This window comes from Hypanus sabinus (genome assembly GCF_030144855.1).
Source record: "Hypanus sabinus isolate sHypSab1 chromosome X2 unlocalized genomic scaffold, sHypSab1.hap1 SUPER_X2_unloc_8, whole genome shotgun sequence".
In the NCBI taxonomy this organism is placed as follows: domain Eukaryota; kingdom Metazoa; phylum Chordata; class Chondrichthyes; order Myliobatiformes; family Dasyatidae; genus Hypanus; species Hypanus sabinus.
This window is the reverse complement of record NW_026779008.1, coordinates 758972-775272: the sequence shown is the minus strand read 5'-3', so window position 1 is coordinate 775272 and position 16301 is coordinate 758972. Positions and strand designations below refer to the sequence as shown.

The 16301-nt window shown below is 44.5% G+C and overlaps 1 protein-coding gene across 1 annotated transcript; it reads left to right on the top strand.

Moving 5' to 3' along the window:
* Positions 1 to 2769: 2769 nt before the first annotated feature.
* On the top strand, positions 2770 to 15359 carry LOC132385985 (zinc-binding protein A33-like). Its single transcript, XM_059958218.1, has 6 exons — positions 2770 to 3455; positions 3888 to 3983; positions 4385 to 4618; positions 7310 to 7332; positions 7407 to 7525; positions 14159 to 15359. The coding sequence occupies exons 1-6, from the start codon at positions 3045 to 3047 to the stop codon at positions 14710 to 14712; spliced, it is 1437 nt and encodes a 478-aa protein (XP_059814201.1). The 5' UTR covers positions 2770 to 3044; the 3' UTR covers positions 14713 to 15359.
* The last annotated feature ends 942 nt before the right edge of the window (positions 15360 to 16301 follow it).

Sequence of the window (16301 nt, the reverse complement as noted above, 5' to 3'; positions counted from 1 at the left end):
ACATGGTTTGAATTTCGTAAATTCTTCAGCTTGAATAAGTTTATCTTATCAACCCCTATTATATCTAACTTTTTTGTCATGCCCTCTTTTATGAGCCAAGCCTTTGTGTTATGGAAAACAAAAGGTATAACATGTTTTTGTGATCTATTTTTAGATAACAGTTTTATGTCCTTTGAACAGCTATCCAGCCTAAAACTCATTTTTTAGATACTTGCAAGTTAGAAATTTCTTGAATGTTACAGTCTTTTCCGAAATTATGTCGAATGGACATTACATAAAAAAATTCTGGCTCTGAATCCTTGCCAGAAGAGTTAGGTAGCCATCACTTATAGTAATATCATGAAAATACAGCCAGGAGTATCAGAAAAAATTAAGAAGGAATGCGAAAAAGAACTTCACTGTCTTATACCCACAGAGCAGTGGGAGAAAATTTTAAAAATAGTCAATTCTTCCTCTCTTTGTGCTAAACATGCTTAATACAATTTCAGGTTGTTCATAGGGGTCACATGTGAGAGGATAAACTCGCTCGATTTTATTCTCATGTTAATCCAACCTGTGATGAGAATGTGGAGAGGGTAAGGGCTACGTGCGGGGGGGAACGAGGGGTAAGTGTAGTAAAATATGCATAGAGGACTGGAGCCGGTATGTACTGGAGGAAGCGTAGGAGGACAGGGAACGTGTAACTAAATTAGTGTACCAAACGGAAATGGCAACCACAAAGAAAGGGGAACATTGTCACTGCAAGACAATGTGTCTGGCAAAGTATCTGAGCTATATAACTATGTCGAGTGTTTTGCTTGCGTCCATAATTATTCCAAGTATTTTGCTTGTGTCTATACTTACTCCCGAGTATTTTGTGTGCTTAGCCAATCAATCGATGAATTTGATTCGGTAACCATATTTAAGAATGTAGTGCCCCATTTTGGGGTATAAATATGACCTCTGTGACCTGACAGATTGGGAGCTGGCTACCTTACGCCCCAAGTGCGTGTGGCTGCGAACTCCTCTCTAATAAATACCACTTCAGAGGTAATTTCGTGTCTCTGGTGTTTTTTCCTCGACTGAGCAGGTTGAACAATTTCAGTTGAACAGTGACTGATGTCATTCTGAAGTCGCTTCATTGCCCCAATGTTCTGGTCTTGCCCCTGTTTGCAAAATTATTGGAAAGATATTTTTGGTATTATATCAACAGTTCTGAATATCAGATTGCAACTTCATCCTATTACTGCAATTTTCGGTTTACCAATGGTGGATAATAGTCATTTATCCCCCCCGCCCAACCCGGCGGATGATTGCATTTGTTAAATTAATGGCTAGAAGATCTATCCTATTGAATTGGAAAGAAATTAATCCTCCAACTACATTTCAGTGGTTTTCTCAAACTATTTCTTGTTCGAGATGAAAAAAATTAGAAGTGTTGTCTTTGACCCTTCAGTTAAATATGAAGAAACTTGAAGACCATTTATTCAACATTTTCATATGAGCTAAACTGACTTTTCCTGAACCTGACTTTTATTGTCCTTAATTATTTGGATGGAGGTGCGGAGTTATTGACGCTACTGTGTATAATTGATATAATGCAATGGCCCATGTTGGCTAGGTTTTTTTCATTGGGGGGGGGGGTTATTTTCACCATTTCTTGCAACCACTATGAGATGGGAGGTTTTTAATCATCTATTTGTATCAATTATTTACTCTCAAGCTCTTTGTATTCATGTTTCATTTATGTTTGTTCAAAATCAATAAAAAGATTTAAATAGGACTATTCTGAGGAAAGGGTGGAACAGGCGCAACGGGCCGAATGGCCAGACATGCTCCTGTTTGTTATTTTCTAAAGCACGAGTTTACCTTTGCGCCTTGTTCTCCCTTGGTTTTCAGCCGTTCGGATTGCACAGGGGAGCGGTGAGAGCTCCGGAGATCCACCGGCAGCCGCTGCGGGGCAGCTCCCGTCTCCCAGCAGGAAGGGACGGGTCTGGGAGACAACTCCAGACAACAGGCCCCGATCCTCGGCGGGGAAAGGCCGGGCGCCTCCGTGCAGCTGAAACATCTCACGGAATCTCCGCCGGTCGCTTCAGCTCTGCCTTCGAAAGGATTCACGACCCGCCGGTGGTGCAGCCGAAACCCGAGGCGCAGCTCCCGGTCTCCGGCCCACTCGGTCCCGGTCCAAACAGCGTCCCGCCCACTGACACCCCTCAGCCAATGGCAGCATCCCTCTCCCAGCGGTGGTCGCTGATTGGCTGTGTGTGTGAGGACGGGCTGTTGCTGGGAGCTGGAGCGGTCTGCGTTGCCGCGAGGCGCAGTTAGGTTATTGGAGAGGTGCCTGTCCGTCTGTGGCGCAGGATAAAGGGCTGTGCCGAACCTACGGCGTTCATTTAACGCAGAAGTGTAACAGAAAGTGAAAGCATTCTGAATCAGGAAGTGCTGGGAGATAACATGGCTTCGAAAGGACCGGCCGAGAGTTTGAGCGAGGAGCTAATTTGCTCCGTCTGTCTGGATTTCTTCACCGATCCGGTTACACTGGAGTGCGGACACAACTTCTGTCGCTCTTGTATCACACGGTGTTGGGAAAGGGAGGAGAGAAACTCCTGCCCGGAATGTAGAGAGGAGTTTGCTAACCGCACCCTCAGGGTGAATCGGGCCTTAGCAAATCTGGCTGAATCAGGAAGTGCAAACACGAGGATATCTGCAGATGCTGGAAATTCAAACAATACACACAAAACGCTGGTGGAACTCTGGTGCTCCCCTCCCCATCAACTCCTTTCTTTCTCCTGAGGCCTCCCGTCCCATGATCCTTTCCCTTCTCCAGCTCTGTATCATTTTCGCCAATCACCTTTCCAGCTCTTTGTTTCCCCCCACCCCCTCCGGTCTTCTCCTATCATTTCGCATTTCCCCCTCCCCCCACTACTTTCAAATCTCTTACTATCTTTCCTTTCGGTTAGTCCTGACGAAGGGTCTCGGCCCGAAACGTCGGCAGTGCTTCTCACTATAGATGCTGCCTGGCCTGCTGTAAAAGCATTCTGAATCAGGAAGTGCTAGGAGTTAATATGGCTTCGAAAGGACCGGTCGAGAGTTTGAGCGAGGAGGTTATTTGTCCCATCTGTCTGGATTTCTTCACCGATCCGGTTACACTGGAGTGCGGACACAACTTCTGTCACTCTTGTATCACAAAGTATTGGGAAAGGGAGAAGAGAAACTCCTGCCCGGAATGCAGAGAGGTGTTTGCTGACCGCACCCTCAGGGTGAATCGGACCTTAGGAAATCTGACACAAGAAGTTCGGAATCTAAACCTAAATCCGAAAGGGAAGGAAAGTAAACGTCACTGCGAGGAACATGAGGAGGAACTGAAGCTGTTTTGTGAAACGGACAAGACACTGATCTGTGTGATCTGTGCAGCTGCGCAGGAACACAGAGAGCATCGATTTGTGCTGATTGAAGAAGCTGTTAAAAACTACAAGGTAAAACTAACGTTAGTTTAAAACTTAACACATTTCCTTTGTCCTACAAACCATCACACGAGCCTTCATAACCAACACATCATTCTTTGCAACTTACATCATCTCCAACGGGATTCTAGCATCTCCGTCCCACGGCCCACCGCCGCACCCCGAACTCTCCGCTCTCTGTACGGATCGCTCCCCGTACTGTATCGTCCTGATCCACACGCTCCTCCCCACTGATCTCCCTCCTGGCACCGACACCTGCAAGCGGTGTCAGTTTCCCATTCCTTCCCAGTCCTGATGAAGGGTCTCATCCCGAAACACCGACTGTTTATTTCAGATGCTGCCTGACTCACTGAGTTCCTCCGGCATTTTGTGTGATAATCGGGTTTGATCACCTGTTTTTTTGAAGCATCTTTGTTTCTATTTCCTTCACTCTCTGACTTCCAGGATCAGCTAAAATCTTCCTTAGACTCTCTCACAAAAAAGAAATCAGACTTCCAGGAAAAGGAGCAACAACAGAAAGAGAAGATTTCCGGAGTTCAGGTGAGGCTTCCTGAGCGGAATTTCTGATTTTACTGTCGAGTTTTGCTCCATTTAATGCAGAATAGCCGAGTATCGCAGCTCCAGTGACCTGGGTTCGATCCTGACCTCTGCTGCTGTCTGTGTGGAGTTTGCATGCTCTCCCTGTGACCACGACAGTTTCAGACACATTCCAGGGACATGCTGGATGAATGGTTAATTACAATTAACCCTGTGAAGATGGGGGAGGGTGCATGTGAATCAGGTGGGACTAAATGTGTCAATGGGGAGAATAGGTTTCAGGAAAACGTGATGGGAATGTTTCAGAGCGAGCATGGACATTGTTGGATCAAATGGTCCCCTTAATGTCATCAGGAAATACACACAGCAACAGAGTAAATTAATCTTCACCTTTCATTCGACAGGAACAGTCACACAGCCTTCAGTCCCACATCACATCCCAGTTTGCTGAACTGCGCCAGATTATCACTGAGAAAGAGCAGAGCTTACTCAGGGATCTTAGGGAAGAAGAGAAGAGGATTCTCGACACAATGGAGGAAAATCTTCTAGCTCTTCAAAAGAACATAAGGGTTATTCAGGAGGAAATCACTAAGCTAAGGGAACAGACAGATCAAAAAGACAGTGTGATATTTCTCAAGGTGAGGGATTATATTTCAATTTATTTCTGTCAAAGGGCACTAAATGAACAGTGGTATATTTGAAATAAACACAGCAGAGCAGCCAATTCTAACAAATCAATCGCCGCTGCTGGTGTCCTCACACAGATTGTGAGTCTTGTATGACGAGCCTCCAATCACACGAATAATGACCTTCCAAAATGTCAAAGATTTGTATTCGATCCTTTATCTGCAACATACTATCATGAAGCAATGAACCTTCAGCGTAATTATTTGTAAGTTAATCAGCAACAAAGCGGTTAACAAAAGATATGATATCCATCTGTCCTCAGATCAAATCTGCCCAGAACAAAGCATGAATATGTAACTTATTCCCTTCACTATTACCACACACCCCCCAACACGTGACTAGTTACCATTACAATCACGTGACACGGAATACAATTGAGACAAGACTATCAAAGATAGAAAACAGGTGCATTGATCCTACACACAGCATTTACAAATGGCAGTCAACTGTTTCTCACCAGACAATTGATGCAACTATTCAGTATTGATGTTGTCCCAAAACTGGACTTCCACAACTTCTGTTCATCCCAGGATATAATGAAATCTTTTTGAAATGATTTACTCTGATTATAACACAGAGCTACTAATTGTACCCTTAATTATCACATTCAATATCCTCTAAAAATCCCATTAACACCCAGTTCCAGTCAGGCTGTGAGTGTGGGGGTCTCTCTGTCAATCTGTGAGAACAAAGAATGTGACCCACACATCAAATATCCTGTATATCAAGTTTTTGTCAGATTAGGGAAACTTTCAATGTTTCTTGAAATTTTCAGATAAGTTTCACATTAGAAACTTAGAAATATAAACATGGAAAACCTAGAGCACAATACAGGCCCTTCAGTGCACAATTCTGTGCCGAACATGTCCTTACTTTTGGAATTACACAAGGTTCCCCATCGTCCTCTATCTCTCTGAACACAATGTACCTATCCAGGAGTGTCTTAAAAGACCCTATCATATCTGCATCCTTTACTGTCGCCAGCAGCCCATTCCACTCACTCACTCAGCACTTTCTGCGTAAAATTATTACCCCTGACATATTCTCTGTACCTGTTTCCATGCACATTAAAATTGTGTCCTGTCATGTTAGCCATTTCAGCCCTGGGAAAAAGCCTCTGACTCTGATCAATCCTCTCACCATCTTGTACATCTCTATCAAGTCACCTCTCATTCTCTGTCGCTCCATGGAGAGACGGCCGAGTTCACTCAACCTACTCTCATAAGGAATGCTCCTCAATCCAGTTAACATCATTATAAATCTCCTCTGCACCCCTTCTATGGTCTCCACATCCTTCCTGTAGTGACGCCAAGTCTTACCATTAATACCATAGTCTGCCATCATATTTCACCTGCCAAAGTGAACCACTTCACACTAATCTGTGTTAAACTCCATCAGATACTTCTCAGTCTTCTCAGATCAATGCCCTGCTGTATACTCTCCACACTATCCACAATACCCCCAACATTTGTGTCATCAGCAAGTTTATTAACCTATCCTTCCATTTCCTCATCCAGCTCATTTACAATAATCACAAAGAGAAGAGGTCCCACAACAGATCCCTGAGGCACACCACTGGTCACAGACCTCCATGTAGAATATGACCCGTCTACAACCACACTTTGTCTTCTGTGGGGAAGCAAATTCTGGTTGAACAAATCAATGTCCCCTTGGATCCCTTGCTGAATTCCATATACACTACATCTACTACTCTACCTTCATCAATATGCTTTGTCCCATACTCAAAAAAATTCAATCAGGGTCGGAAGGCACGAACTGCCTTTGACAAAGCCATGCTGACTATACCTGATCATATTATGCCTCTCCAAATGTTCATAACTCCTGCCTCTCAGGATCTTCTCCATCAGCTTCCAAACCACTGAAGTAACACTCACTGGTCTATAATATCCTGGGCTATCTCTACTCCCTTTCTTGAAAAAGCGAATGACATCTGCATCCCTCCAATCCTCTGGAACCTCTCCTGTCCCCATCGATGATGCAAAGATCATAGCCAGACGCTCAGCAATCTCCTCCCTCACCTCCCACAGTGGCCTGGGGTGCAAATTGTCTGGTCTCCATCAGAAACAGGCCATTCGGTCCATCATCTTCTATCAATATCCAGAATTCTCCTCCCAACTACTCACCACACCCAGTAACAGAGCCCCGAGCTCGATGGTCACTCATGTGTTTATCCAGTTTTCCCATTATATTCAATCTCTGCTGTTCCGCTTCAACCACTCCTGTGGCACCGAGTTCCTCTTCACTAAATTTCTCATGGGATTTATTAAAATCCATCTGGAATTTCTTCGCCCACAATTCTTCCCATAAATAGAGGTACACCACCCCCACCTCACACAATTAAATCCATCACTGATCTTAAATTCCTCTATCTTATCACCCTGATGTCATATCCAGATGAAAATGCACAACTTGTCCTGTCTTCCTTGTAAGTTTCATACTCTCAGCAATGGTCTGACATTCAGAAACATTCCCTGTAATTTACCCCATGGTTCTGGATTGTCCGTGAGTGCGAGTGTGACTACAGGAGTGGGAATTTTCAACAACCTGTAATGATTTGGATGAATTTCAGGATGTGGACAGCAAGTCCAAGTCTAATCAGATTTATCTTTGATTTATTTCAGGAGGAAGCTCATCGTAACAAGAGGTAGGACATACTCTTTATTGAAAACCTGTATAGCTAAAAATTGCAGTTTATAACCAGCAGTTTTATATTTACAGGATTAATGACGATGTCCAGGAATTGTCAGTGACAGATGAGGCCCTACCGGTTGAAAAATTTGATCACCTCTATTTGTTGAACACATTGCTGAGAGAAACACTTGATGCCATTAATCGAGGTAAAACTTACAAAGATTCATTTCTCCTTGTTCAATTAAGTTCCAGGTTGAAGCAAGGATTGGCTGTGATAATGGACTGAAGGGGAACTGAAGTTTATTTCACATCAACCCCACCGACTGGCACTAACACTAATCCTACCACAGGAGCTGGGAATTTAATACTGACTTGATGTTATTGTAGGGAATAAAAGCGGGAATCAGTGTGGTGACTGGGATTGTCAGGAAAAAACACGTCCTTCGTGCGCTGTGAGTGCAGACTCTGACTGACACAGTTCCTCACCCCATCCCCTCCTGAACCCGCACCTCTCACTGATGTTAGATGGAGAAGTGGAGAGCTGGAGTGACAGGGGACTCAATCGTCAGGGGAGCAGACAGTATAATCTGTGGACGTGAACGGGACACCCGAATGGTATGTTGCCTCCCAGGTGCCAGGGTTAGGGACGACTCGGACCGTGTCCGTAGCATTTCAGAGAGGAAGAGAAAACAGCCAGATATCTTGGTACATGTTGGTACCAATAACACAGGATGTAAAAGCAAATTGGTCGTGAAGATAGAATTTAGAGAGCTCAGTAGAAAGCTGAGAAGCAGTACCTCCTGGGTTGTAATTTCTGGAATGTTGTCTGTGCCACGTGCCGGTGTGGGTAGGAACAGGAACAGGGACCTGTTCAAAAGTGACGGGTTGCACCTGAACCCGAGGGGGAACAATATTCTCTCAGAGAGGTTCGATAGAGCTGTCAGGGAGGGTTTCAACTAATTTGGCACTGGGGTTGGAACTAGAATGAAGGGACTCTGGATAAGACTGATGTTAAAAATACAAAGATAGCGTGCAGTTAGACTGTCAGATAGGGCAGACAGATGCAAGTACAGAATTGTAGCCAGCAGGGTGACTATCAGTGCTTTAGGGACACAGAATCAAAAAGGGTAGCAAATACATTACTCAAAGTGTTAGATCTGAATGCATGGAGTATCAAAATAAGGTTATAGATTGCCGGGTGTGATGTTGTAGCCAACGCTGAATCGTGACTGAAGGATGGTTGCAGTTGGGAGCTGAATGACCAAGGTTACACAATGTATCAGTGGTATAGAAAAGTAGGCAGAGGGGGTGACATGGCTCTGCTGGTAAATCAGTCGAAAGTTGTGACATTAGATACGAAGATGTTGAATCCTTGTGTGTTGAATTATGAAACTACAAATGTCAAAGGACCTTGATGGCAGTTATATACAGTCACCCCACCAGTAGCTGGGATGTGGAGCACAGATTACAACTGGAAATAGGAAAGGCATGTCAACAGGACAAATGTTATGTTAGTCATGGGAGATTTGAACATGCAGGTGAATTGGGAAAATCAGATTGGTAATGGATCTCAAGAGTGAGTTTGTTGAATGCTATGTGATGGCTTTTTAGAGCAGTTTGTCGTTGAGCCGACTGGGAAATCAGCTCTACTGGATTGGGTGTTATGTGTTGAACCAGAGGTGATTAGGAAACTCAGGGTCAAATAGCCATTAGGAGGCAGTGCTCACAACATGACTGAGTTCAACTTGAAATTTGATAAGGAGAAGGTAAAGTCTGACGTTGTAGTATTTCACTGGAGTAAAGGAAATTACATTGGTCTGAGAGAGGAGTTGGCCAAAGGAAATTGGAAGGAGATGCTGACAGGGATGAGAGCAGAGCAGAAATTGTGTCAGTTTCTGGGAAAATGAGGAAGGTGAAGGATAGATGTACTCCAAAAATAAATAAATACTCAAATGGCAATATAGTGCAACCATGGCTGACAAGGGAAGACAAGCTGATGTAAAAGCAAAAAAGAGGGTATTCAACAAAGCAAAAATTAGTAGGAAGACAGAGGATGGGGAAGCTTTGAAATATCTACAGAGAGGAACAGAAAAGTGAAATATGAAATTGAATTGAATTGAATTAACATTATTACTTACATCCTTCATTTTGTTCCATCTCCGTCTTAATGAGCAATGTGCATTTTATAGTAATTTATGATAAATAATCTGTATAACATGCTAGTTAATATAACATAGAAATACAGTTGTGTCCACACGAGTTAATTAGTCTGATGGCCTGGTTGAAGAAGCTGTCCCGGAGCCTGTTGCTCCTGGCTTTTATGCTGCGGTACCGTATCCCGGATGGTAGCAACTGGTACAGTTTGCGGTTGGGGTGACTCTGGTATCCAATGATCCTTCAAGCCCTTTTCACACACCTGTCTTTGTAAAACAAGCTAGCAAACAATATCAAATTGTGTTTCATATTGTAAAAAATAGAGATGAGATTGGATCTAGGATCACTTGGAAATGAGGCTGCATATATACTAACGGGGGACAAAGAGATGGCAGATGAACTAAATGAGTACTTTGCACCTGTCTTCACCATGGAAGACACTAGCACTATGCCTGGTGTTGAAGAGTGCGAGGGAAGAGAGTGACTGTTACAAGGGAGAAGGTGCTCAAAAAGCTGAAAGACCTAAAGATACATAAGTCACCCAGACCAGATGAACTGCACCCTAGTGTTCTGAAAGAAGTAGCGGTCCACATTGTGGAAACATATGAAATGATCTTTCAAAAATCATTGGTGCCAGAGGACTGGAAAATTGCAAATGTCATTCTACTCTTTAGTAAGGAGGAAGGCAGCAGAAAGGAAGTTATAGACCAGTTAGCCTCACCTCTGTGGTTGGGAAGAAGTTAGTGTCAATTGTTAAGTATGAGGTTATGGAATACTTGCTGACACTGGATAAGATAGGACAAGTCAGCCTGGATTTCTTAAGGGAATATCTTGCCTGACAAACCTGTTGGAATACTTTGAGGAGATTACAAGTAGGATGGATAAAGGGGATGCAGTGGATGTTGTATATTTGGAATCACAGAAGGCCGCTGACAAGGTGCCACACATGAAGCTGCTTACCAAGTTAAGAGCTCATGGTATTACAGAATGTTATTGGCTTAGTTAGAGCATTGGCTGACTGGTAGGAAACAGCAAATGAGAGTAATGGTAACCATTTCAGGTTGGCCGCCAGTGACTAATGGTATTCTACAGGGGTCATCATTTTATGATGTATATCCGTATACCACCCTCTCTCTCTCTGGGAATGTTATCCCATAGATCCTTCATAAAAATGTTCTGTCTCACTTTGAATCTGAGCTCTCTGGTTCTGTACTCCCATTTCTCGGAAAAAGACTCACTTTATCTAAGTCCTTTATGAATGTGTTCAGGGGTCATCGCTCAACAACCTACACTCCAGCTAAATAACCCAAGCTTAAACACGCTCTGCTTTTAACCCAGGCCCCCAGTCCTAGTAACATCCTCCTGAAGCCTCCTGTCCAGTGTAATGACATCCCCCCATAGTCGGGAACCGGAAATGCAGACAATGCTCCAAGTGTGGTCTATCAACGACATCAAAGACCTTACTTCAGTTCATGTGGACAGTGTGGAATAGGGTGATGAATACAGGACTGAAGGTGTTGTGTTTGAATGCAGCAGTATATGGAATAAGGTAGATGATGTTGTAGCACAGGTGGAGATTGGCAGGGACAACGTTGTTGGCATCACTGAGTTGTGGTGGAAAGGAGATCCTGGCTTGAAGCTCAACACTCAAGGATAAACCTTGTATTGAAAGGACAGGCAGGTAGGCAGAGAGGCCGGGGAGGCTCTGTTGGTAAAGAATGAAATGAAGTTTTTAGAGAGAGGTGAGATAGTATTGAAAGATGTCGAAAGTTCATTGAAAGTTCAAAAACTGCAAGGGTAAAAAGACCCTGATGAGAGTGATGTCCAGGCCTCCAAACAGTAGCCATGAATAGAAATGGGATACAAATGACACCAGGAGATAGAGAAAAGGACAAGGAGTAAAATTGGGAAATTCATGAAGATGCTGCATTCCAAGAGAAATAATTTGTACAATGCCTCCATGATGGCTTTTTCGAACTGCTTGTGGTTGAGCCCAATGGGAGAAAGGCAATTCCAGAGTGGGATTTGTAAAATGAACCAGATATGATTTGGGAGATTATGGTAAAAGAACCTTTAGGAACCAGTGATGATAAAATGATAGAATTCACCCCAGAGTTTGAGAGGGAGATAACGTCAGATATATCAGTATCAGAGTGGAGTAAAGTTAGTTATGGAGGCACGAGGGAGGAGCTGTCCAAAGTAGATTGGAAGGGGACACGAGCAGGGACGATTGCAGAACAACAAGGACTGGAACTCCAGGGGCAATTTGGATAGATAAAACCCAAAGATGAAGAAGTATTATACAGGGAGGATGAGCTAATCGTGTTTGACAAGGGAAGTCAAAGACAGCATAAAAGCAGAAGAGAGGGCATACAACAGAGCAAAAATCAGCTGGATGTTGGAGTATCAAGAAGATTCTGTTCAAGGAATTACAAAGCAGTAAGGAGTGAAAATGAGATATGAGGGAAGGCTCGCCAACAATACTCAAGAGGACACAAAATGTAAAGAGTAAAAGCTAGGTGAGAGTGGATATTGGACCCCTAGAAAATGACACCGGAGAGGAGAAATGTGAGATAAAGCCATGGCAGAGTGTCAGGGGACAGAAATGAGTATTGTTGCTGTTACTGAGGAGAAAGTAAGTGGGACGATTGAAGATCTGAAGGTCCTGGATCAGATGGACTACACCCCAGTGTTTGGAAAGAGTTAGCTGAAGAGAATATGGGGACATTAGTGATGATCTTTCAAGAATCACTAGATATTTGGTCATTCAAGATGACTGGAAATTGCAACGGTCACTTCACTCTTTCAGCAGGGAGAGCAGTTGGGGGAAGAAACTTATAGGTGGGTTATGTGGATGTGGTGTGGTTGGGAATATGTTGGAGTCCAGTATTAAGGATGAGCTTTTGGGTACATGGAGGCTCATGATAAAATAGAGCAAAGACAGCATGCCTTCCCTGAGGGGGAAATCTTGCCTGACAAATCCGTTGGAATTCTTCGAGGAGCACAAAGCCAAGAGAGACAAAGAATGATTTGGATGAGAGAATTGTTGCCTTTGTGGCAAAGCTTGCAGATGATATGAAGATAGGTGAAGGGCAAGTAGTGCTGCAGAAGCTCGGAATCTGGGGAAGGGCAGAGACAGATCAGGAAATGGGCAAATAAGTGATAGATGGATTATTGCTTAGGGAAATCATGCATGCACGTTGATAGAAAGAATAACGGCACAGACAATTCTGTAAACAGGAGAACATTCAAAAATCTGAAGTGCAAAGGGACGAGTGTCCTTGTGCAGGATTCCCTGAAGGTTAACTTGCAATTTGTGTCAGTGGTAAGATCGGCAAACTCAATGTTTGCTTTCATTTCGAGGAGATTAGAATACAAGTGGAAGGATGTAATTCTGAGGTTTTATAAGGCATTGGTCAGACAACACTTGCAGTATTGTGAGCAGTTTCTGGTTGCGTATATTGGAAAAGATGTGCTGGCATTGGAGAGGTTGGAGGAGGTTCACAAGAATGATTCCGGCAATGAAAAAGTTAAAAATCAAACAGGAGAAAATCTGCAGATGTTGGTAATCCAAGCTACACAGATGCTGATGAAGGGTCTCGCCAGATCCCTCTTGACACCTGTCTGATGAGAATTGATGTTGGGAGGATGTGGGTGGGTCGAGAACGGGAAGCACAGCCTCCGACAAATGATTGTGAACATTGAATGAAGGGACTGTTCCTGTGCTGTACTGTTCTGTGTTCTCTGTTCCCAGTTTAGAAGAATGAGAGGAGATCTGAGGGAAACATGAAATTCTTTCAGGGGTCAACAGGCTGGAGCCAGGGAGGATGTTTCCCCTGTCTGAGGAGTTCAGGGTCAGGGGTCACTGTGTTTGGAATTCTCAGCACCCGTGGGGGGTGAGGGGGTTTGGGGTTCTTAGCCATTCAGTTCACTGAGCCATCGCTGTACATAGAAATGGCATAGAAATGTGCCCTTCGACCCTTCACCTCTGTGCTGACCTATTTCCCATACACATTCATCCCATTGGCCGGCATTAGGTCAGTCTCCCTCTGTGTCTTGCCTGTTGAAGTGTCTGTCCGACTGTCTCCTAAACACAGAGGACTGGAGGCCTGTGACCTGCAGAGGTCGGTACTGGGGCCGGGTTGTTTGTCATTCATATCAGTGATTTGAATGAGACTGTAAGTGACATAGTTAGTAGGTTTGTGAGAGACACTAAAATTAATGGTATAGTGGACAGGGAAGAGGATTATCTCTGTTTACGTGTGGCCGTTGATCAACTGTCGAGATGGGTACAGGGAGAATGTTTTAAAATACATCTTGCCAGGGCAGTGGAATAAGAAAGGTTGGAAGGAAAAATGGGCTTTTGTCGAGTCAAAGGTTCGTGTCGGCCACCCGACCGCGCTGGAGGCAGAGCGGCCTATCCCTCGGTCCCGGGGCCGCGCTGTACGAGTCCCCCCACCACGAACCCCGGGGCCGCGCTATCCGAGTCCCCCCCCCCCGATCCCTGGGGCCGCGCTGTCGGAGTCTCCCCCCACCCACGATCCCCAGGGCCGCGCTACCCGAGTCTCCCCCCCCCCATCCCCAGGGCCGCGCTGTCCGATTCTCCCCCCAATCCCCGGGGCCGCGCTCCCCGAGTCTCTCCCCCGATCCCCGGGGACTCTCTAATTCTCTGCTTCTCCCCCCAGTCTCTGTCACCCTGGATGTGGAAACGGCGAGTCCGTATCTCGAGGTGTCTGAGGATCGGAAGAGTGTGAGACTGACCGGGACCCGGAGGAATCTCCCTGACACCGGGAAGAGATTCACAAACTGGTTTTGTGTGCTGGGATCAGAGGGATTCACATCGGGGAGACCTTACTGGGAGGTGGAGGTGACGGGGAATCGGGACTGGTGTCTGGGAGTCGCCGCAGAGTCTGTGGAGAGGAAGGGACCGGTCAGTCTGAGGCCGGAGACCGGATTCTGGGTCATCGGGCGGGTTGATGACGTGTTACATCGGGATTGTGACGTGTTCTGTGTCCCCCCCTCCCCCGAGACCCGTCTCCCGAGCGGTCCCGTCCCCGGGATGGTGGGAGTTTATCTCAGTTACGAATCCGGGACAGTTTCATTTTCCAACGCGGAGACCAAGTCCCATCTCCACACCTTCACTGGGAATAAATTCACGGGGAAACTTTATCCATTCTTCCGGACTGGGGATGTAAACCAGTGGCTGAGAATCTGCTCCGGTTCCGCTCCGGGTCTGTAAACGGGTCAGGTCACGGGATCGGCGTCAGGAGTAAAGTCCCTGTAAATATAAATAATATGCGGAGAGTGCAGCAAAATACGTGGCTAAGGAGATGGTGCAGGAGGGAGGGCTTCATGTTTCTGGACAATTGGGCTTTGTTCCCGGGAAGGTGGGGCCTGTTCCGACGGGTCGGTTTGCCCCTGAACTGGAGGGGGAATAACATTCTTGCGTGTAGATTTGCCAGTGCTGCTCGGGGGGGGGGGGGGAGATTTGTAGAGGGAGAGTTACCAGAGTGTTAGAGCAGATAGTGAGGTGGAGGAGGATAAAGGTCATGCGAGGACTGCATGTACGGACAGAAATCAAAGGTTTTACATTAGGTTGTAAATTAATTTTCAGAACTTATTGTAGAAAACAAAGATTTCCAGAAATATTTTGATGAAGAACATGACCAAAACATATGTGAAAAAGCGGCTACTTCAGTTTTATACCTACCGCAATAATTGTCTATGTTAGGAAATATTTTGGATAGTCTGTCCTCTGTTAAATAGTAACAGTGAACAATTTTAAATTGAATTAAACACTCATTGGCACATATTAAAGAAGAATTGACCATCATTAACAAAGGTCATATTAAGTTCTCTCTCCCAATGTTGTTTCATTTTTAGCGATTAAAGGGATTTGTATTTTTGCAATTATTTTGCGATGGTCGATTGATGACTTTTGAAGAGTTAATTAGCAAATATTCTCTCTCTCATACACACTTTCTGCAATATCTTCAGGTTACACTTTTTTTTACAAAAATAATTATCTATGTTTCCATGTATGCAAGAATCTGATTTGCTGGATACTATTTTGAATATGAATCCTTTAGTAAGATGTTCCATTGGTAGAATTTATAATTTATTTTTAATACATTAATACAAAAAGATAACCTCTCACCTAAGGTTTATACATGATAGAAATATTCGTTGTTTCAGACATGATAGAGGGGGAGGGATGGAAGGGGCTGGAGTAGCATTACTAGTCAGGGAAAACATCACAGCTGTGCGAAGACAGGACAGCCCGGAGGGCTTGTCTGCAGAGGCCATATGGGTGGAGCTGAGGAACGGGAAAGGTGTGACCACACTAATAGAGGTGTATTATAGACCGCCCAATAGTCAGAGAGAATTGGAGGAAAAAATCTGTATAAAGATAGTGGACCGATGAAAGAAACAGGAAGTTGTAATAGTAGGGGATTTTAACTTTCCACATATTGACTGGGACTCCCAAACTGTAATAGGGCTAGATGGAGTTTGTTAAATGTTTTCAGTAAAGTTTTCTAAATCAATATATAGAGGTACCTACGAGAGAGGATGCAATACTTGACCTCCTATTAGGAACCCAGACAGTCAGGTGACAGAAGTATGTGTAGGCGAACATTTTGGGTTCATAATGACCATAATGTCATCAGTTTCAAGTTAATTACGGATAAGGATGGGTCTGGTCCTCGAGTTGAGGTTCTAAATAGCAGAAGGGCTAATTTTGTGGAAATGAAAAAAGATCTAGGAAGAGTGGATTGGGATGAGTTTTTTTTTTCCTGACAAGGATGTGTTCAGTAAGTGGAAGGCCTC